Consider the following 21,647-nt stretch of genomic DNA (forward strand, 5'->3'; position numbering starts at 1 on the left):
GCCCATGCTGACCCGTGTCCACCAACAACAGCATTTAAAATGAGCACGTGAGTGTCAGAACTGGACTGCGAAGCGATGGAAGATGGTGGACTGGTCTGATCAATCATGTCTCCTTTTCCAAAAGGGAGACTTACTCAATATTAGGTTAAAAGTTAAAGGTTGTAAAGTTAAAATAGAGCAACCTTCATGACACTGAACACTCTGGCTTTAGGCTCAACATACATCGCTAACCCATTAAACTTATTTCTTAGTACATCCTCAGGTGGAATTTGAAAAAAGAAAATCTTTACTGATGCAGCCACACACAGGAGGTCAGAGGGGTGTCCATTTTACATGTTATTCTTTTTATCACCATCTATATATCTATAGATATATAGATATATAGCTTATTGAAACTGCCACTAACAAAAAGTCTGGAAAGCAAAGAACACACCAGAATGAACAAAGACAGTCTGGCAGAGTAATGGGGAAACCAGGGGAGTATTTACATGGGGCTGAGTGATAGAAAGACCAGGGCAGGTTGGCGCAGGTGTGGATGATCAAGGGAACAGGAGACATATGAGGACAGGAACTGAAACAGCAGGCGATGTTAGTCTTTCAAAATGAAACAGGAAGATATGGAGATAACTTAGTAAGGTAATGTATGGCATACTGGATATCTCACTTATCTGCTTGTATTTATGTACATGTGTGCTGTGTGTGTTGTTTCAGGTATCTGATGTGGAGAAAATTCTAGGCATTGTGCACACTGAAAACATACAGGTCACTGCTGAAGCCTATAATATAGCTCTGGACATCTCACCAGGTAGCAACCAGCGTAGCTTTCAAACACTTTCAGTCATGGACAAAGTTAATTTGGGTCTTTTAATTCTAAGACGACAAATCATTCGAACTGATATTTGAACTCGCAGTGACAATGTTAACCCTGGGGTGACTAAGCTGTGGCTTCATTGTCTTGATAATTAAATATAATGCATTTACTCTTGTTACTGTGGCAGATGGCTGTCTGGATTTTGGAACCATGAAAGTCTTCGAAGAGAGCAAATTGTCTCTGAGGATGAAAAACCAAGGAAAATACGAAATCGCCTACAAGTGAGTTTAAACTGCTAGTTTTAGACTCAATAGTGCACCATAGTATTAAAGTTTCAATTTGAGTTCCTTTTACTGTCAGTGAGTTTTATCTCACCATGAAACTAGTGAAGTTGTTTACTTGTGTTATTTTCTCTCCCTAAGGTTTACACTTCAGCAGACCGAGCCAAAGCAGCCAGCCCTTGACTCAATTTTCACGGTGTCCCCCCACAGTGGGACTCTAATGCCCCATGACAAGCCCACAACATTGCAGATCCTCTGCAGACCCAATATGGAAATCTTGATCAGAGAGCAACCTGTACTGTCTTGTCAGGTCTGAGCCATACAGTGGTTTCAATGATCACACAGCTGGAGGTTCAACTATACTGTACAGTAAAGTCATAGTGGAAGGGAAGAGGATTAATAATCTTGTTAGCTAATCTGTGGTACTAAAACTGAATTCATTTTGATTTCACTTCACTTTCACTTTCACTAATAAATGGTGTATACCCATCTCACTGCCTTATCTGAGTAAAGGAAAGCAGACTTTAAAGATCACTAACTGTAGTGCATCCCAACTCAATATCCTACTTTAACAGAACTATACACGTATACGGATCTTGGTGTAGTGTTTTAAGATGCATCCCGTATAATCACAACATCCCTGGTTTCATTCAGGCCACGATGTTTCCTCTCTCTCTCCCTATTATTCGTGTCTGAATTTCACCCATAAACAATTCAGTTAAATAAATGCTTTTTTGTGTTTTTAAAATGCAAACGAAGAAATAAAACATGATTATTTGTCCCTCAAATATGCAAACAAGATTCTCCCAAAATGTTGTTTTCTCCCAAATCATTGTTTGTTCATATGAGTTACCACTTGTTTCATGAGTTACTGGACCATGGTTCCATTTTTTACATTTATTTAAGCATGCACATTTCTTTAACTATATCAAAGCTGCTGCTGATTTACTGGATGCCGTAGAACTCACCCAATTGAGATTTGGATTTTCTTTCATGCAGGTAATTGAACCCAACATCGGGAATGGAGGAGAAACCATAGCCCTCTTAGCCATCAAGGTTTCAGTCAAGTCTGTCTTCACCAGGTTAAGGCTTGATTCATACTGTCTATTTTATATAAATACAGATTTAAATTGCATTAACTAAACTTCATTTTTGGATTCTGCCAGATGATCATCTTTCCTTGTTTTCTTATCATTTGTCATCACAGTTAGTCTATGTTTTGCTTTACAGGGATTAGAATGTGTCACTTATCTCCTCACATTCTGTAATCATAATTTTGTTGATAAGTGGTAGCTCTGAGAATCCACCTAAGTATAAATTGCTGTGTGGACTTTCTTTAGCTACAAAATCACACCTGCATGTGACATCAACTTCGGTCCACTGGTTTACGGCTGCAAGAGAAGCCAGAACTTCACTATTGAGAACAATGGCGCCTTTGAGACCCGTTTCATCATCTGCCGCATGATCGCTGACCCTGCTCCACCAGAGAGGCCAGGGTAGAACTCACAGAACTCACACACACAAACAGGGACACACAGACACATAGACTAAAGGGCTGTCCTCACCAAAAATGATAACCATAACAGTAACTATAAATATATTGTTTTTTAAAAACTTGTTCTAACTCAAGTGGAATCCGCACCACAGCTATAATGACTACAGCTATAGTTCCAGGCAGATGGCTGTCCATCTAGAGCCAGGGTCTGCACCAAGGTTTCTGCCTGCTGGGAATGTTAGGTCTCTGTATTAAAAACTAAATAAAAGAGTATGGCCTGCTCTATTTGGAAAGTGTCATGTCTTGTGGTTTGGAGCTTTAGAAATAAACTGAACTGAGCTTAATTGAAAGTGTCAAATGATATTGTTGGGATCACTTTCAGAGCAATTTGATAAACGATAGAAACATTGACAGCTAATCAAAATCCACCAGTGAACATTGTTTTCGAACTGTAGTCAACCTATTTTGTGTACACTTACTGATGGCATTTCAGAAACACTTAGATGATCTCCCCCTTTAACTTAGTCTTGGCTGTTGTGGTGTACGACTTATTAAATGTTTGTATAAGCTACCATAATATTAGCCTGCATTTTACACATAAAAACATCATTTTCCCTGAGATCTACTGTTAAAGAGTCAGAGTTATAAATGTCTGTTTAACTACTGCTAAGCTACGGGAACTGCTGGAGCACACAGCACATGCTTAGTGGCATCAATGCATATGCTCACATTGTTATCAGTATAGTTATCATTAGTCTAAGTTGGAATTAAGCAATCATTTGAAAACTTGAAACTCACAAATTTCTAAGTAAAAGAACTGTAAGAGGGGCAGCTGTGTGGTGATGGTTATACAGTATCAGCAGGCAGTACCTTACTGAAAAGGAGGGGGGGGGGAAAACTAATGTGGCTTTTATGGACATAAAGTATTATTATTTCATCAATAACACTGTGCAAAATTTAGAATCGAGCATGAAAGATGTTTTACGTTTTGCTTGTAGCAATTATATTTCATGTTGGAATGTAAGGAATAAATTAACAAGCACTGAAAAATTGCAAATGGATCTCAGCATAATTGATCCAATCTGTTATTGCTCCTGTAAGGTAGACATTTCCAAAGTGTGCAATTTATTAACAGGAATGCTTTGAGCTGTTGAGGTCTCAGCTGCTGCCTGACATGGTGACAAGCAGACAGTCAGTCAGTCTTTCTACACTGTCTCTTTGCTTAAAGATATTACAACTTATTTGTCATTTATGTCTTTGTGTGCTTGTCTCAGGGGTCCAAGTAAGAAGATTCCTCAAGAGAGCCACTCAGGGAGGGCTACTGGTGCCAGTAGCAAAGTTAGACGTGAGTCCTTCCAAAAAGACATGAAGATTACCCAGGTGAGAGACTGCTAGTGCAGATGACAACAATCACAGTGCCTGTTGTTTTTTAAGTCCACTCCATGTTTGTTTTTCTGTAAGTGGAGGAGATCTCATGGGGAAGTAGCAACTGTGCTCTGACAGACAGTGACAAAACATGACATGCTCGTTGTTTCCCATCTTGTGTGTTCTTTTACACTTCGGGCATTATTTTTTCTCATGTCTCATTTTTCTGTGTATAGCAACATACTTAATTTGCGCAACAAAATCATATATTATATTTATTCTATTTGTGTCTGTATTTGTGGCTTCCTTTATAACTAATTTCTCCAGTATTCTCATCTGCACCTCTCTAATCATCCCGTGTGTCTCTCCAGAATAACCTCACCATGGGGGTGTTCTCAGTGTCTCCCTGCTCAGGGAGCCTTCAGCCGGGGTCTCAGCAGGTGGTGACAGTGAACTGTCACGCTGAGCAGCTGGGCAACTGGAACCAGGGTCTGCTTATCGACATCAGTGACCGTGACCCATCAGACCAGCCTGATGGCATACCGTACAGACTGCTGGCAGAGGTCTGCAAACCAGGTGAGAGCTGTTGAATGTTATTTGGTCTTATCTGATTAATAAACCTGACCAAAGTTTTAGCTCAGTTTCATACGTGTTATATGCATGGGTTTGCCTGAGATCCCAAAGATGGACACAAACTATCCCCATTCAGAGAAAAAAAATCTTGCTGCTGTTACCCTTCATCAGAACAATAGTTTTTCTCCTAATGATGTAATGATGTACAACAAGCGGTTGGCCATGTTCACAAAGTGCTTTTCCTTTGACTAATTCTGAAACTGACTCTTTTTTTGGTTTCCTAGGCATAGTGTTAGATGTTGCCTCCATCTTTGAAGAACACCATCTGTGTCACAACAGCAGTCAGCTGTCCTCTGAGCAGTTTTGCAATGCTGACGGCATTTACGTCCGAGAGGAGAACAAGTTTATTTTCAACAAAGTTCTCATTGGGCAAACTGCGCAGGCCCGCCTCAAACTCGCCAACAACAGAAAGGTGCCCTGTGTGCTCAGCCTGGCCATCAAAAATGCTGGCTTTAAGGTAAGACATGTCAAGACTCTTGAGTTAGACACATGGGTGAATGTGTGCAAAGCATCACTGATTGTGTTACATGGTATTAAGCACGTCATATCTACTCTGTGTTTCCTGACAGACGTCCCGTAATGTGGAGGCTTTTGATTTGTCTGCTACAACACTGAGCATCCCCAGCCAGTCACACTCATTCGCCACAGTCACCTTCACACCCCAGACGATGCAGTTCTACAGTGCTGTGTTTGAGGCCACAGTGGAGGGAACCAACAGGTATATGAGTGCATGACACTGCATGCTGTTCTAGATTTCTCTTTCCTGTATGTTTGTCCATTTATTTCCACTACTGTTGTGTGCATACAATTATCTTTTCCTTTGCCTCCACTGCCCACCTACTCTCTTCTCTCTCTGATCTAGAATGACACCCACATTTAAGAGTAAGGTGCTGGAATTTGAGCTAATGGGAGAGGGGAATCTGCCTAGTGTGTGTGTGGTGCGTCCAGCTCTGAGGAACAGTGGAGAAATCCCAGTGCTGCAGTTCAGACGGGTTTTGGTTGGGCGCAGACATACTTTGCCCCTAGTGCTGCTAAATGATGGAAATGTTCCAGCTCAGGTAAGAGGAGACACACTCCTTTTGTCCTGTTACTATTGATTAGGGCCACCCTGAAGCTGTTTTAAACCAATCACCAGTATTTACAGTACTCACATTAAAATAATAAAGCAGATATGATGCACTTAAAGTCTGTAATTAACTAATTAACAGTGCTTTCTGGCTCTCTGCTTGGTGTAGGTCCAAATTGACCTGCTGGATAAACATGGAGTGTTTACACTCCAAGCTGCTTCTGGTAACACTTGTAGCTCCATCCACTCCACACAACTTGAAGGCACCACTGATTCAGGTACACCCTTAACTTTTAAAACTCTGTTTGTCATTGAATGCATCTCTTCTTCACTTAATCAATTAGTAGTTAGCCTTTTGCACGTATGCAGTGGTACTCCCCAACATCTATAAACAGGCTTTGATATCTAAAATTGGTGGAGCTGGCGTATTATATGGAGGGCTATTTCAGTCTTAAGCCATAAGTGCAACTTGTGTCATTTGTCATATTTTGATTGTATGACTATCTAGTTGCCCAACCCAGTGGCTGAGAAGGCACAGAGCTCCGCAGTAGCTGTATGGAACATCCACAAACAGGCCAAATAAAACATGACATTTTTGGCAGAACAGCAATGTGTTTTGATTTCACAGGAAACATATTCAAAATTGTCAATACTGTTGCTTTGCACTCTAAGTCAGTAATTCGGTGAACTCAGAACAACTTTTCATATTTCTTGATGGTGACACTTCTTCCACAGAGCATCACTTCATGCACAGAGCCAATCTGAGGCTGAATGTTAACGCACAGGTGGAGTTTGAGGTCAGCTTCTGCTCTGACAAGCCCCTGAATGTCAAAGCCAAGATGTTACTGCAGGTGGAGAACAACCAGTACAGCGATACCGTAATACAAGTGGTCGGAGAAGCTTACCAGGAAATCGTCTCTCTTTGCAACATCAGTGGGTCATCGCAGGAAATAGATCAGGAAGATGATGAAGGAGGTAAGAGAAGACCGGCATGGGACATGAGACCAATAATGTGGTGTGAATGGAGGGGAAAGGCTGTGAACCATATACATTAATCAGCCAGAGTACCAGTCAGTTCCTGACACAGAAGTTTGCTTCTTTTCCTGGATTTTTCTACAAGGCCTATTTGTCTCACACAGGTAACTATGAAGTGCTGAATTTTGGTGACTGCCATGTAAACTGTCCCTACCAAGAGAGTTTCACCATGACCAACCACAGCAGTAGCCAGGTGGTGAAGTTTGAGTGGCCTGCTGCTGGACCTCATGTCTACTTTTCACCACAGGTAAAGAACAGGAACAGGAGTGGGCTTAGAAATATTTAAATATTTAATATTTATTTAAAGCCCTTTTTTTACATTGATGAACAGTAGATTATTAATGGTTACATTATTTACTCAGTATAATAAATGAATGTCAGATGAACTTTTTTATACATTATACTGTAACATGTGCACAAGTAAAATGCCCCCACAGCCTGTATGTAGGGAGAACACCCAGACTGAATGAGACACAAAACACAAAACAACTTATCTCTGGAGGTTGTTTTGTCTCTCTTTAAAGCTGTTTTGTGTCTCTTTGTGGTTGTTTTTTGTCTGTGGTGGTTATATTATGGCTCACTGTAGTCATTTGTGGTTGTTTTGTGTCTCTTTATTGTTGTTTTGCACTTCAAAGAAATTAAACAAAAAGTACAATATAATAGCACCCCTTTTCACTGCTTTCTTAGGATGATTCTTTGCTGTTTGTAATCCAAGAAATTTTATTTATTCATTTTTTACAGGTGGGACACCTTCATGCTGGTTGTTCCAAGGAAATGACTGTCACCTTTTGCTTCAGTCAGCCAATCACTCTGACCAGCCAACCAGTGAGATGCAAGGTTTGTCAGGTGGAGTTCCAGGAGCCACTAGAGCAGGTGACTGACTGGGACGACCGACAGAGGACGGTACAGTGGCTGAGTTCTTCCACGCATGCTTTGGGAGCACCACAGCTGCCTGTTAAGAAGAAGGTGAACATGTTGACCGCTATGTTGACGAGATGTGGAAGAGAGATACCAGCTCACAGTTACAGTTGAGCAAACATGTATTCTGTGTGTTTTTATGCAGGTGATTAAGACAGATCCCGAGCCCTGCTGCTCTGTGGTAGAGGGCTCCCAATGGGATTTGGAATTGCGAATCAGTGCAGTTTGTGACTACGTGAAGTTCAGCTGCAACACTGACATGATTCACTTTAAAGACACCATGCTTTACCAAACTCGGATCCAACAGTAAGTCAGGCTCTGGGTGCATGCAGTTTATGCTGTTTCAGTGAACCTAAATTAAGTATACAGCCAGGCAGTCATACCCCAGAGACTTTTAATTTCATACTGTGTAAGCAATTGTACACCAACGATGAAAATACTGATAGTCAAAATGAAGCTTTGGGGTCAAACTGGACCTCCTGTATCATGCCATCCCGTTACACATCATCTTCATTACGCACTTCATCACAATGGTTGCGACTCTGTTCAGAAAATTGTATTTGTATGTTTGTGTGCGTGTGTGTAGACTGCAGATTGTTAATAATGGAAATGTCAAGCTGGAATTCTCCTTCCAAGTTCTCATGGAACCAAGCAACAACACTGTCAACCATCAGCGTGAAGGTATGTTTGTGTGTGTGTGTGTGTGTGTGTGTGTGTGTGTATCATACATCTGTAATATTACTATGTATCATGAGTACACCTGTGTATGATGTATTGATAGTTATTTGATATACCTTTTTACATTTGAGACATTTATTTGAAATCTGTGTGTAAATGTTAACATGTGTTGTCTATAACAGATGAGACCCTTACCTCTCGACCAGGCAGCGGGTCAGCAGCACTGTTAACCACAGCCCGTCCTGCTAGTACGCTGGCCAGTGTGATGTCTCTTCTGATGGGGAAGCCTGAGCTTCCATCCATCAGCGTTCAGCCCAGCACAGGGGTCATAGAGCCTGGTGCAGTGCAGAATTTCAGCATCTGCTTTTCACCCCTGGAGGTGGCCCGGTTTCACGCCAGGCTGATCTGCAGGTACAGTAATGAAGAGTTCAGAAGCTTCAGTTCAGTTCAGAAGAGTTCTGAACTGTGAGGCTCGACTGGCTCTTGCACCCTGACTCATGAAAACATTGTTATATAGAAAATGACATCTATTTATAATTTTCCTTACCTATTTGATAGGTATTAGGATGGACAGGGTGACTGTCAGGAATGAATGGATGTCTTTGTAAGAATATTGGCACACAATTATTTTTATTTATCTGTTTATTTTTTGTCTGTATGTGTTTACATACTTTTATTTTAGTATCCCCAACTTACAAGATGGGGATCAAGCTCCCTGTATCTCTGTGTGTGGCCGTAGCCTGTTGCCCCACTGCCACTTTGATCTGGAGGACTCAGACTATGTCAGGGGGACCCACAGCAACCCTGAATTCAGGGGCCCTCTGGACCCTAACACCAGGGTCATAGAGTTCAAAGCTGTTGGTTTGTCGTCACCATCAACAAGGTAACACAGAGAGTGCAAGCAAGAGTGAGACAGAGAGAGAGAGAGATGAGCACTTTTTTTTTTCTCCATCAGTGGAAGTGGAACTCTTTCAATATACGTGTGTATTCCTGTTTTACTGCACAGATGTTTTAGTGTGGTGAACCCAACCAATAAACCCTACTCCTTCAAGTGGAGGTGTGAAGACACAAGTAGCAGCCCATTCTGCTGCCTCACCCCTTGTGGTACCATCCTGCCGGGGAAGAAAGTGGAAGTAAGGGTGGAAATACACACACTGAAAATTCTCCATTGGATGGTCCTATCTTATGACATTTGTCTTCCAGTTTCCTTCAGCTACAGTTTATAGTTATTATAGCCTAATTTACCTTGTTCTGCCTCTGCAGTCACATTCTCTCTCAATCTCTTTCTCATTTTACATTTTTGGTCTCCGTTACTGTTTCAGTTTCCCTGTCTCCCCAGGCCCCCACCCCAAACCCACTCTGCTTGATCTTTTTTCAGATATTTACTCATGTTGTCTCTTTTTCATGAAAACTATTTGCCATTTGCAGTCCTGTGCTCCATCTCTGTGTGTGCAGGTGTGTTTTGAATATGTTGCTGAGCAGATGGATGTGGTGGAGTCATTCTGGAGCTTTGTAATTGAGACTCTGTCGCTGTCTGTCCCCTTCCTGTGTGTGGGCACCACTAGAGAACCACTTGTCTATCTCGACAGACCTCACGTTGACTTTGGAGAACCGCTTGTTGGTATGAAACTTCTATAGACCCACAAGTTCATACATGAATTTACCCATTAATTCGACAAAACTCTTTCAAGTTTCAAGTTACACCTCACATTAAACACATGCATTCTGCTGTTAATATATATATATATATATATATATACACATTGAAGACAGTCAATTACACACACTCACACCTAGGGTGTAATAAGGTGTAATATAGAGTAGCTAATTAACCTAATGTACATGTTTTTGGGACTGTGGAAGGAAGCCAGAGTATGTGGAAAAAAACCCATATATGTATAATTAATCAGATGAATAAAGCAGATAAATTACCTGTGTGTGTAAATAGTCTATAGATGAATAATCACTGTTTTTGTCTGTCCTCTGTTCCCCTGTCCTATTTGTGCATTCATGAAGTTAACTTAATTTCCCCTCCAGTCAGAAGGGAAAAGTATAAAAAGTAAACGGTAAGCGGCTCTAGATGAGAGCACCATCCAGTGAGCTCTGCTCTGCCAGGTGTTCTCCACGAAACATTCTCCAAAATCCTGTGACATCATTCATGTTGCCTGGCCCTTGCTTTGATATTGTATGTTATAGCATTTGATTTATTGATTGTTGTTGGAATGGAAAGAGAATTTCAACTAATATAACAAAAAAGCTTCTAAAACACATCACCAACCATAGCTTTAAGGACAGGGGGATGTTGTAGAATGCATTAACAAAGATTCATAAGCTCTGTGTGTGTGTGTGTGTGTGTGTGCTTGCGTGTGCGTGCACACAGGTCGCAAAGTTGAAAAAACAGTGGATTTGGTAAATGGAGAGGAGGAGCCCTTCCATTTCTCTGTCCTGCAGTCATCTCTTCTCTGTGATGACCAGCAGTCCAGCCTCATTTTGCAGCCCATGACTGGCACAATAGCACCCAAAAACAGGTTAATGACACTGCAACATGCACCGGGTTAAAAATGCACCACTGTCCATTACTGACAAAACACAGTCACTGACATGGTGATGTATTTTGCATCTGGAACAAAGCAGTTAAAAGAGCAAATATTACAGCTTTGTGAGGTATGACATTTTGCTTCCCTGCTAATTAACTTTGGTACATCTTTATTATACCATACTGTAGAAAGTGATGGACAGCAGTGTATCTGTCAACTGTTGTGTACTCTTTGGTGCAGGTTGCCATTGTCAGTGTCCTTCACTCCTTGCCGTGAGGGCTATGTGAGCTTCAGATTGGTTCTCAGGGTAAAGAGGAAGTCAGAGCCACTTGTACTCACAGTGAAGGCTGATTGTTTCACCATGAGCATGTCAGTTCAAGTTGAGATGCCAGGTGGGGGCCTAAAAGAGATCAGTCCCAAACACCAAGACACTCTGGACTTTGGAAAGGTCAGCACAACTGCACATGACAGGAATCAATTCAAATATAAATGCATGAACAACAACATGCCTATACTTTTGAAGTTCAAACATTACAGTCACCCTCCTATATGTGTCTGTATACACTGTTTGAAGGTACAGATTTCAGACCAGTCCATCTTTAATTTCCTGGTGACCAACCTGGCAAGATTCAACCTGGAAGTGAACTTTGACCTCACAGGTCCCAGTGAGTTGCTGCAACACCTGGAAGCAAAACCACAAAATGCTACTGCTGAGGTTGGGAGGCAGCTGAGATTTTCGCTCTTCTTTTGTCCCCGGAGCATTTGTAACCTTCAGGACGTCACACTGAGTATCAAGGTGAGATATTGCTCTCCTCCTCTCAAGTGTAATGAGGGTTTTTAAAGGAACAACAGTGTGTTAAAGCATCTGTAGGCTAGTTTGGCCTCATCTTGAACTGACAAGTAAACAAGTCTTCCACATTGTGTTAAGTGTAGAAGCACGTAACTGATGGAAGTAACAGTAATAGTTTACTAAAACTTACAAACTAACTCTATGTACTTTTCTCATCATAATCATAATTCCTGAAGACAAAGATTACTGACAAATAATGATTTGATTAAATAACAAACTAAATTTGTATTATTGTTAATAAACCTTAAAAATGTTCATATAATCAAATGTTGGGTACTGTATTGTGTATAGAGCAGTTTAGTTAATAAGTGATTGCCACTAGACAAATATGATTTATATTCATTTTTGATTGGCCCTCTCTGGTTCTGCTCCATTCCTCTCTCTCCTGTACTTCTCCCTCTTGTTTCCTCTTGACAGGTAAAACTCGGGCCAACCTTTACCTTTGCCATTAAAGGCAGGGCTGTGGCGCCTAGCCTTGAATTCTCCTTCACCAAGTACAACTTTGGCAAGTGCTTCCTGTACTGTCCTGGCATGGTGCCGACCTCCCAGACTTTAGTGATCACCAACAAAGGCGAAAGGGACATCAGGTGATGGTGGAATCAAAAGGGCTTTGCTAAATTAAAACTCTTTTTTATTCTATTTAGAATGTAAAGGTTTGAGAGTTGGAAATAACTCTGATTTGAAAACTTTCCGTGCTCTACTTCCCCTCAGTGTCCAGTGCCAGTACAGGAACACCTCTTACCTGGAGATGGACTTCCAACCAGATGTTTTGTCCCCTGGTGCTGTGATGAACGTACCAGTTATCTTCTATCCTCGCGAGGCATGCCGTTACCATGAAAAACTCACCTTCATCTTAAACAGCTGTGTCACGAAACAGGTGGACATACTGGGACAAGGCATCGAGATGAAGGTGAGAAAGGAGAAGGTGTGAATCTAACACCAAAATCGCCACGGTAAATGTGATGAGGCCATATAACATTTGCTGAGCAGTCACAATAAGATGCTGGCGAATTGAACCCTCTGGTGAAGGGTACCACACTGTTCTAACTGAAGGGAAATGGACTTTAAGGCCAGAGAGAAAAGGCACATCTTGTAATGTACAAATACTTTACTTTTCATTTTGCTGTTGTGATATCCGTTGTTATACACATACCATATGGTAACTGGACTGCATTTATATTGTATTGACCACTCAATACACATTACCATACATACAACATTCATGTGCATTCACTCATTCACCCATATACACTGAAGGCAGAGGCTACCCTGCAAGGTGGCAACCTGCTCATCATCTCATCATAAGTGATAAAGTGCTTCCTATTGAGAGCACCCCACAATATTTTTATTTCTCTAATAAACATATGTGGAACAGGCATCAATTTGATGGTTTGTATCTTGCCCAAATATCTTTATCTCAAAGGACACTTTGACATGAAGCCAGAGCTGTGGGTCAGAACCCCGATCTTCCAGTCATTGGAAAACCTGTTCCATCTCCTGGTCCATAGTCATCCTAGGCATCTTAAATCAGATTAGTGTGACCAAAAATATCTGAATCCACAGCAGTGTGCCATAAAGTAGTTGCCAACAGTTAGCAATACTCCACACTTTTTTGAACTGAAGCGTTTGTGTGGTGAGAGAAAAAAATGCTACACATTGATTCTGACTGACATTAGCTAGGTAGCTAACTTAACTCTATGTTGACAGAGGGCTGACTGGGATTGTAGTGATTGTGCAAGCTTGCAACCACCATTTTAAATCGAGGCTTATACCTAATTAAATGCATCGAACATTATGAGATCAAGACAAAAAATCACTTGAGTGATTATTAACAGATTTTCAAAAACCTGTGTCACTAGGAACTGTGTCTCTGCTTGTTATTTTGTAGGTCCTCTTTGTGTTTCCAAAACAGCTCTGACCTGTCAGGGGAAGGGACACAGGACCTCTGGGGGGTACCAGCATTGGACTGTGGGATCTTTTGGATCCCGTGCATTGAGGGTGGGAGGGTGGATTCAGCTTACCCTGTATTGTGCAGATTCGTGATCATGTTGGGATCTGGGGAGTCTGCAGGCTGTTGTTGTGGTCCTTGAGACATTCCTGAGCTGTTTGCAAAATGTCAAGGGGTGCTGCTTCCCTGTAGAACACTGCATTTTAAATGGATGATTAATGTGTTCACTTCACCTGTCAATGGCATTAATGTTGCGGCTGATTAGTATCTTTCTGTTCTAGCTGGAGGTGGAGGATCCCAGGCAAAGGAAAGTGAAACTGGGATCTGTCATGTTGGGTCAGAAGGCGAAGAGAAAAGTGGTTCTGGTCAACCGTAGCTCTTTAGACCTTTCCTTTGCTCTGCTACTCAACGCAAACACACCCATGGATCCGAAGGTAGGGAAAACACGCTCACACACACATAGACTGATAACCAGTGGTCTACGCAAGCAATACTTAATATCATCCTTTCTGCTCCACCTCCTCCTCCAGGATCTGGCATTCAGTCCAGCAGGTGAGGTGAGCCTGAAAGCCAGAGGTGGTTCATGTAATGTTGAGATCCAGTTCACACCTCATCAGCACATACCGCCTTTCACTGCTGAGCTGCAGGCAGAGTTTGCAGGCCTGTTACACCCCCTGCTGGCCATCCAAGGCTGCTGTCAGGTAAACTGTAATGTAAATTTCTTTTAACAACACTGGTGCAAATGATGCCTTGCTTGATGTATGTAACTTTACTGCTTCACTCTTCAGAATCATCTGCACACACGATTTTGGCAGATGTTCATTAATAAACAAGTGCTGACTGTAGTTTTATTTGTAGAAGATGAATGACACAGAAGTTCATCTGTATTGCAAGTTTCCATTCAAGACATTTAGCTCATCAAAATCAGCTTTATTGGCCAAGTTTGCATATACAAACAAGGAATTTGCTCTCAAGTACACAACAAGCACCTAACATATTAGGTTCAACTCAACTCTGTACTTTATATTGGCAAAGGTGATGTTAACCACCAGTTCTGATTTTAACTGTCAGGGCGTGGAAGTCCAGCTGGACCAGGACCACCTTGCCTTTGGGGCTGTTGTCCAGCATTGCCAGGCTAGGAAGAGGGTTGTCATGATGAGCACTGGGGACATTGGTGCCAGGTGAGCCACTGTTTGCCTTTTATCTGAAATTAAAAAAAAAAAAAAAACCTCATTAGGATATATTGCAACTTAACCACAGAAGCATACACATCAATTTATACTATGCTAATATATATGAATGTGTATTCTATATAAAAGCACACGCACTAATCAAACTCTTTCTAGAGATCAGTTGTCTTCAAACCTGCTACTCTGAGAACATAAAAATCTTATTGCACGTGTAGTTTTCTTTTGGGACTCATGATGCTTTATCTAGTTGGATTTCCATCCTGTTTTTTTTTGTTTGTTTGTTTTTTTCATCTGTCTGTCTTGTAACCAGGTTCCAGTGGAAAACAAATAATTTTCCCCCAGAGCTGTCCATCACACCAGATAAAGGCTATATCTGTGCAGGAATGGAGGTCCCTTTTGAAGTGACTTTTGCCCCTGTGCAACTGAGTAATGATACACGATATGAGAATCTGTCCTGCTGTGTGGAAGGCTCTTCCTCACCTGTTACCCTCACTGTGACAGGGTCCTGCATTGCAGCCTCCACTAACAAAGAGGTTTGACTGAAGCACTTTTACGCACAATGCTGAGTTGTGAAGTAAAACAATCTACAGTATATACAGTATCTATGTGTCATCACAGTAGCAATGGAGTGGATTCTTTTCAATGATTATCTTAACTGGTTTAGTACAGTGACACAACATATTCTCTATATAGTACCGTTCAGACACAAGGCATTTGTGTGCTCCAAAACCCTGCTTTAAAGAGGCATAGAAATAAGACATGAAACATTAAAATTGCATTTGGACAAATTAAAGCAAGTAAATACATCGAAATACATCAAACAATAACATTTTAAGTGCTGATTTAAATGTGCTGACGGTTTTAACAGAGTTCAGGTATTCAGGATGCTTACACAGGTGAGGAACATAGAAACTAACTATCTAAAGCTGACTGCTACTTTTTACAGCAGCCAGAGAGTGTTGACAGATTTCAAAATCAGTGAAAATTATGAAAAACTTTCAGTTAACTGATTAGCCACTGCTTACGTTTTTGGTGACAGCCTTTAGCGATAATGCAATCATTCTTGTTCTACTGATTACATAATTCTTACCTCCTCCTTCTGACCTCTCGTCTCTAGGTGGTTCATTTTGTTTGCCCAGTGCGTGGCTCTCACACCCAGAACCTGCATGTGTTGAACCCCACAAACCAGCATTGCAGCATCAGACCTGTCATAGAGGGTGAGCAGTGGAGTGCTGCACCTTCCTTGTTCCTTGAACCCCTCCAAAACAAAACATATGAGATCACCTACCGACCCCTGACAATGACTGCTGATGGAAAGACACACCAGGTAGAGGAGCCCTTACAATGAAATAATGAATTTATATATAATAATGTAAGCTATGAAGGTGACATTAATTTATTATATCTCCCCTTCTCATGTCTTCAGGGTTCAGTCTTTTTCCCTTTCCCTGACGGGACAGGCATGCTGTACTCCCTGCAGGGAAATGCTGAGCCTCCCAAGCCAGCAGACATCATTGTGCGCCAACTGCCTGCCAAGACTCACGACACACAGTTGCTCCCTGTGCACAACTGGCTCTCAAAGCAACAGCGGTAAAACACACACACACACACACACACACACACACACAGAGTTCTAATCCCAGTCTCACCATTGTGAGAGCTGGAAGCAGATGTAACTGAGTAACAGGCCACAACCTGTTTGCTAGTCTCAAAATGATTACAGAAATGCTGACATATTACCACAAGTCTAGCTTATGGTTCTAAAACCTGCAATAACATAACACTGACATATCATCACAGTTTAAGTTGATATGGAAAACTTGCTAGCAATTTATTTACAAATCCAGCAGTTTCAGAGTCACATAATCGTTCATTTGGAGTCCTGTTGATAAGTTCACTCTCCTTTCAGTTCTGATTTTGGTCCCCACCAGCTCTGAGGGAAATATCTGGCTAAATGCTAAATGCTCCACTGTATTCAGATAGTATACAGTGAGATTTTGGAGCTTCATTAGTGAGAAGAGCTTCTGCAGCTCCGAATGACATGAGAGCAGTGAGAATGAACCAAAACAATCCAGCTGAGGGCTGGAGAACTGAACAGTGTTCAGGGGCAGCTTCAATTCTCTATAAAAACATCATATATTTATTCATTCATTCATTGCTATCATAAGGATACTGATTCTAGAAACTTTAATTCCCAAGTTTAAACCATTGTTTTAGTATTATGGCAACAGGTATTGATAGTGTCTCTATGCATTAAAGGCCTGTGTTCAACTTGAGAGTGGAGCTAAGTGAAATTCCACTTTCTGCCATTCCTGTGGTTTCTTCCACTTCCATTCCAAACCTTTCCATCACTTCATGTCTGCACACACTGCTCCTTAAATTTTTTTTTTTGTTGTTGTTTTTTAATTTACCATCTCCCATGTGAAAAATGAAACGGAGCAAAACAAACATGGCATGAACCCTTTCAGGAAAGCTGTACAGTACAGTCATGAGTCTGTCTGTCTGCTCAGGTTCCGTGTGCTGATAGAGATCCTGAAACCCGACAAGCCGGATGCTACGGTGTCCGTCAAGGGTCTAGAATATATTGATGTCCCTGCTATGGCGAAGAGAGACTACAAGATGTCTTTCTTTGCACACAGAGAGGGGCAGTACAACACCAAGGTCTGATCACAGGCACACATTTCTGAGACAAGTAGTGGATATACTGTATTTCAGAGTCTTGTCTTCATCACCCTCGGACTTTTCTTCTCAGGTGACATTTCATAATATGGTGTCTGGTGAGTTCTTGTTCTACCTCGTTAACTTCGAGGTCACATCTCCGGGAGTCCTGTCCACCATAAAGCTGGTGGCCACTGTTCGCCGGACGGCCTCGGCCACAGTACAGGTGGAGAACTCCCTGACCACAGCTACCTGCTTCACCACAGAGTGCAAGTGCCCTGACATCAGTGCCCCACCTCAGCACACTGTGCCAGGACAGTCCAAGGTGTATACTGTGTACATGTATTTGCTAACTGCTGTCTGTTCACATAAACAAACTTTAACTGATTGATTGGTTGAACTGTGTGTGGTCTTTTTAGAGTTCTCTGAACTTTGAGTACCAGCCCCTGCATGCAGGCGAGTCAACAGCCCGGCTGACTCTGTGTAGTAATGATCTGGGCTACTTCCACTACGATCTGCTTCTCAGAGCACTGCCCCCGCCACCAGAGAAAACCGTCCACTTCAGCACTTCTCTGGGCAGCAGCCATTCTGTACTGATTAAGTTCATCAACTACTCTCGCGCCAAAGCCGAGTACTCATGCAAGGTAAGAAAAATATTATTAATCGATATTATTCTTATAATATAGCTGCATGAAGTACGGCTCTGGAGAAATTTTGTCAAGCCTGAGAAAATAAGCCTGGTGAAGTCATTAGGGTTATATTCACTTGAAGTTAAGAGATTTATAACAGAAAGCCTGCATTACAAACTGGAGGCGATCACTTTAGGACATGTATGATCCATCGCTCTCGGAGCCTGACCTAACAACAGGGATTATTAAAGTCATTCTTGTGACACAGGGAGGCGCTGACTGCATATAGGTTACAGTACTATTAGTTTGTGCTGTTTTTAATTGGTCACTTGTTCAGTCGGAAAGAAAATGCAATGAAAAATTAGAGTGACTGAAATTTTCTTTGTTTCTAACTAAAACAATACTAGCATACTCTCAGAGCTTTACCTTGAACATGATCCCCTTCTTGTTGTCTCTGTCTTTATAGACTGATTGCCCAGACTTCTATGTGGACAAGAGTCTTGGTGCTTCTCCAGGTTTCCAGGCAGGGTCAGAGGCCAGCGTGGAGGTCTGTTTTGAACCTCATCAGCTGGGGGAAGTGAGAGGCCAGCTCAGCCTGTCCTCCGGAATGGGTGGTGAATACATCTTTCCCTTACATGGGGTCTGCCTCCCTCCCAAAGCACAGGGCCCGTTTAGCATCAGGGCTGGTCGCAACATTACCATCCCCTTCAAGAACGTCTTCCTGCAGACCACCACTTTCTCTATTCAGGTAAAGAAACAATCACCCAAGAACCAATCAAATCACTAGGCTGAATGATTGACTGAGTTCACATGTGATATTTTAGGATGAGCATTAGAGTCCCTAAGAATGAAAATGATTCATAACATTCCAGTACAGTCTTTACAGAAAGACAAATCGTCTCAAAATGCAAGAAAATCAATTTTCATTCGCTTATTGAGAGTGCACTGGCTTTTATGTTCATGTTTAGATTAGGTCTCTTCACACATCCAGCTTCACTTTATATATATATGTATTTATGTATGTAACGTAAGCGCTATTTGCCCTGTTTATAGGTGGACAAATCCTGTTTTGCTGTCAAAGAGGGGGTCACTGTCCTCTCCAAAAAGACCCAAAACATCATGATATCCTTTGAGGCCCCTCCAGGAGACTCTCCAGGACCATGGTTTGGCAGGATGACTGTCTCCAGCCAGCGCTCTGAGGGCCACAGCAAACCTTGTTCTTGGGTCTATTATCTGAAGGGCTACCTCCCCAAGTCATCTTAGAGGCATGCAATTGACTGTGTGAACACACAGAACTTAAACTAGATGTCACTGTAAATGTGCACAGACAACCACTTGGACTCCAGCCTTAATCGTTTAACTTATTTTCACGATGCTTCGGTTGAAAGTGTTGCAGACATTATATTAAAGCGATGCCATTTGTCAGTCATAATTTTTGATCTTCAAAATGCTCTTTTAAAAGCCTTCATGCTCTTTTTTGGATGAGGTGGATATCACTCAGAAACATGTGCCGAGCCATCTCAGGATACATTATTTTTTTATTTTTGTTACATATAAGCAACATGCACGTGTATGCACGTGTCCATTAACTCTGTTACCAATATATCAGTAACTGATTGAGAAGGTTTTAAATCCATATTTAGAACGAAGCTTATTTATGATGGATGGAATGTTTTTGTTGAGAATATTAAAACACTTTACTTTTTCCCCATGAATGAGGTCATTTAAAACTGAATAAATGATTAAAAAAATCATTTAAAATCATTTAAAACTACCTTTTTTATATTATCATATGTATATTATAGGGCCTTGGTGAACTAGCCAAAAGATAATCTCACAACCCGTTTGACCACAATGTTGATTCAAACATGATCAAAACTATGATTCTGTTTCTTAATTTTGAAATGTCCTTTATATTATAGCCAGACTGAAACAGCTTATATCTTTTTTGCCCTCAATCTCGACATCTGCTATGTTAGCTGTAATTCATTGTCACTGTTTGCAACACATCCTCCAAGAAAGTGTAACTGAAGTAACATGAAAACGTGTCAAATCAGTACAGCTGGCGACATCACTCAACTCAACTAAGTAGTTCACTTAGTTTGGAAACGGAAGTAAGAGGACATTAAATATCTTGATCTCTACTGCGATTCACCTGAAAGGTAGGTTGTGGAATTCTTCAAGATCGATCTCGATCTAAAATCATCTTGACTCCCCACCCCTAGACTATAATTAATATGATAGAATTATTTCATTTTTAAATATTCCGGTTATCATAAACACTGTTATACCTTTTATACCTTACCTTATTACTTTTCAGATGAATATTCCTACCCAGTGTAAGCACTTCACGTTGGCATGTGCTCCTTCTGTTTCAGTTAAGAGACTAACAGTCTGGTGGTGGCTTGTGTTAGCCGAAGCAACATGCCTTCTTCTTAAAATGATACATTTTCATGCATGAGCTAACAGTGAGCGAGCAAATATATAGTGTATTCAAAAGTCCACCCCCTGTACTGTCCGCTTTGAAAAAATCTGGCCTTTGGTCAAATGTGATGTGGCAACTTGTCACAACACTGCCCAACAGCACCCTCTGCTGGGCACAGATATATGTTCATCTTGCTGTGTATTACAGGCAATTGTTGTTTAACCCCTAAAATTGATCAGAAAGAGCAAGGATTTCATTACAGTGAGGTGTGGCTGACTTCTTTTTGCTTTATGTAGACACTTTCAGAAACAAACTGCTTACACTTTTGACAGAAATGTAAATACACTACACGGACAAAAGATTTGGGACAGACGTCTTTATTATTGAACTCTGGTGTTTAAAACAGACCCATTGCCACACGTGTGATCAAGCATCTAAGCATGCAGTCTGCATTTACAAACACTTCTCTGTACTCCTCCTTATTGTCTTTGGTGGTACATTTGACAACAACATTTGTCAGGGAATTTCTGGTGGTAGGAACCAGACCAGAGTCCCTACCAGAGTTGCAGTGTAAAGTGTGAAGAGAAATGGTGCTAGATTGTTCTTTGAAGATCGCTAAGCTACATCTATGCACTCTCACATACCACAATACCTAACAGTGTCTGGGTGTTATTGCAGTTTCAGCAGCTGTTTGGCTAGTTTAGCCAGTCTGTGTGTTCTTTTGCAGTAGAGCAAGTTTGTTAATTAAATAGTATCACCTTTGAAATGCAGGGCTCGTCCGGGATTTGAACCCGGGACCTCTCGCACCCTAAGCGAGAATCATACCCCTAGACCAACGAGCCCCTGCTGCAAACCCTGCTGTCGATTACTTCAGACTTAACTGACTGACTTTGTTAAGCCGCGCCTGCTGCTGCAACAATAATAGCATAGCATGCGTAGCGATTCAGAGTCAGGATGGCCGAGCGGTCTAAGGCGCTGCGTTCAGGTCGCAGTCTCCCCTGGAGGCGTGGGTTCGAATCCCACTTCTGACAAGACCATTTTAAGCTGACGGCTTGCTACAAAACAAGCGTGACTTGTCTGGACCTCACTTCATCACCAAATATAAATACGCAGTACAATACCTTATGT

General features: G+C 41.5%; 1 protein-coding gene and 2 non-coding genes across 3 annotated transcripts in view; 2 read left to right on the forward strand and 1 right to left on the reverse strand.

Moving 5' to 3' along the window:
- The window catches only part of hydin (HYDIN axonemal central pair apparatus protein), a 78,925-nt gene extending 59,406 nt beyond the window's left edge, over positions 1-19,519 (forward strand). Inside the window, exons 60-95 of the mRNA XM_046393446.1 lie at positions 712-805; positions 999-1,092; positions 1,234-1,402; positions 2,092-2,174; positions 2,433-2,588; positions 3,862-3,967; positions 4,324-4,528; positions 4,810-5,042; positions 5,155-5,303; positions 5,448-5,643; positions 5,821-5,929; positions 6,387-6,626; positions 6,791-6,933; positions 7,428-7,652; positions 7,750-7,910; positions 8,191-8,285; positions 8,465-8,693; positions 8,965-9,165; positions 9,289-9,415; positions 9,738-9,903; positions 10,663-10,810; positions 11,060-11,267; positions 11,394-11,615; positions 12,087-12,256; positions 12,381-12,579; positions 13,899-14,051; positions 14,148-14,318; positions 14,689-14,798; positions 15,118-15,340; positions 15,925-16,134; positions 16,234-16,397; positions 17,318-17,468; positions 17,560-17,790; positions 17,885-18,109; positions 18,561-18,842; positions 19,148-19,519. Coding sequence (XP_046249402.1) covers positions 712-805; positions 999-1,092; positions 1,234-1,402; positions 2,092-2,174; positions 2,433-2,588; positions 3,862-3,967; positions 4,324-4,528; positions 4,810-5,042; positions 5,155-5,303; positions 5,448-5,643; positions 5,821-5,929; positions 6,387-6,626; positions 6,791-6,933; positions 7,428-7,652; positions 7,750-7,910; positions 8,191-8,285; positions 8,465-8,693; positions 8,965-9,165; positions 9,289-9,415; positions 9,738-9,903; positions 10,663-10,810; positions 11,060-11,267; positions 11,394-11,615; positions 12,087-12,256; positions 12,381-12,579; positions 13,899-14,051; positions 14,148-14,318; positions 14,689-14,798; positions 15,118-15,340; positions 15,925-16,134; positions 16,234-16,397; positions 17,318-17,468; positions 17,560-17,790; positions 17,885-18,109; positions 18,561-18,842; positions 19,148-19,357 — 6,258 coding nt within the window. The 3' untranslated portion in view covers positions 19,358-19,519. The remainder of the gene's footprint in view (positions 1-711; positions 806-998; positions 1,093-1,233; positions 1,403-2,091; positions 2,175-2,432; positions 2,589-3,861; positions 3,968-4,323; positions 4,529-4,809; positions 5,043-5,154; positions 5,304-5,447; positions 5,644-5,820; positions 5,930-6,386; positions 6,627-6,790; positions 6,934-7,427; positions 7,653-7,749; positions 7,911-8,190; positions 8,286-8,464; positions 8,694-8,964; positions 9,166-9,288; positions 9,416-9,737; positions 9,904-10,662; positions 10,811-11,059; positions 11,268-11,393; positions 11,616-12,086; positions 12,257-12,380; positions 12,580-13,898; positions 14,052-14,147; positions 14,319-14,688; positions 14,799-15,117; positions 15,341-15,924; positions 16,135-16,233; positions 16,398-17,317; positions 17,469-17,559; positions 17,791-17,884; positions 18,110-18,560; positions 18,843-19,147) is intronic.
- A 1,770-nt stretch (positions 19,520-21,289) lies between these two features.
- trnap-agg lies at positions 21,290-21,361 on the reverse strand. The gene has a single exon. It is a non-coding gene; the product is annotated as a tRNA-Pro (tRNA).
- Positions 21,362-21,467: 106 nt separating this feature from the next.
- On the forward strand, positions 21,468-21,550 carry trnal-cag. The gene has a single exon. It is a non-coding gene; the product is annotated as a tRNA-Leu (tRNA).
- The last annotated feature ends 97 nt before the right edge of the window (positions 21,551-21,647 follow it).

The sequence above is a fragment of the Scatophagus argus genome, chromosome 7 (assembly GCF_020382885.2).
Source record: "Scatophagus argus isolate fScaArg1 chromosome 7, fScaArg1.pri, whole genome shotgun sequence".
Lineage (NCBI taxonomy): Eukaryota > Metazoa > Chordata > Actinopteri > Scatophagidae > Scatophagus > Scatophagus argus.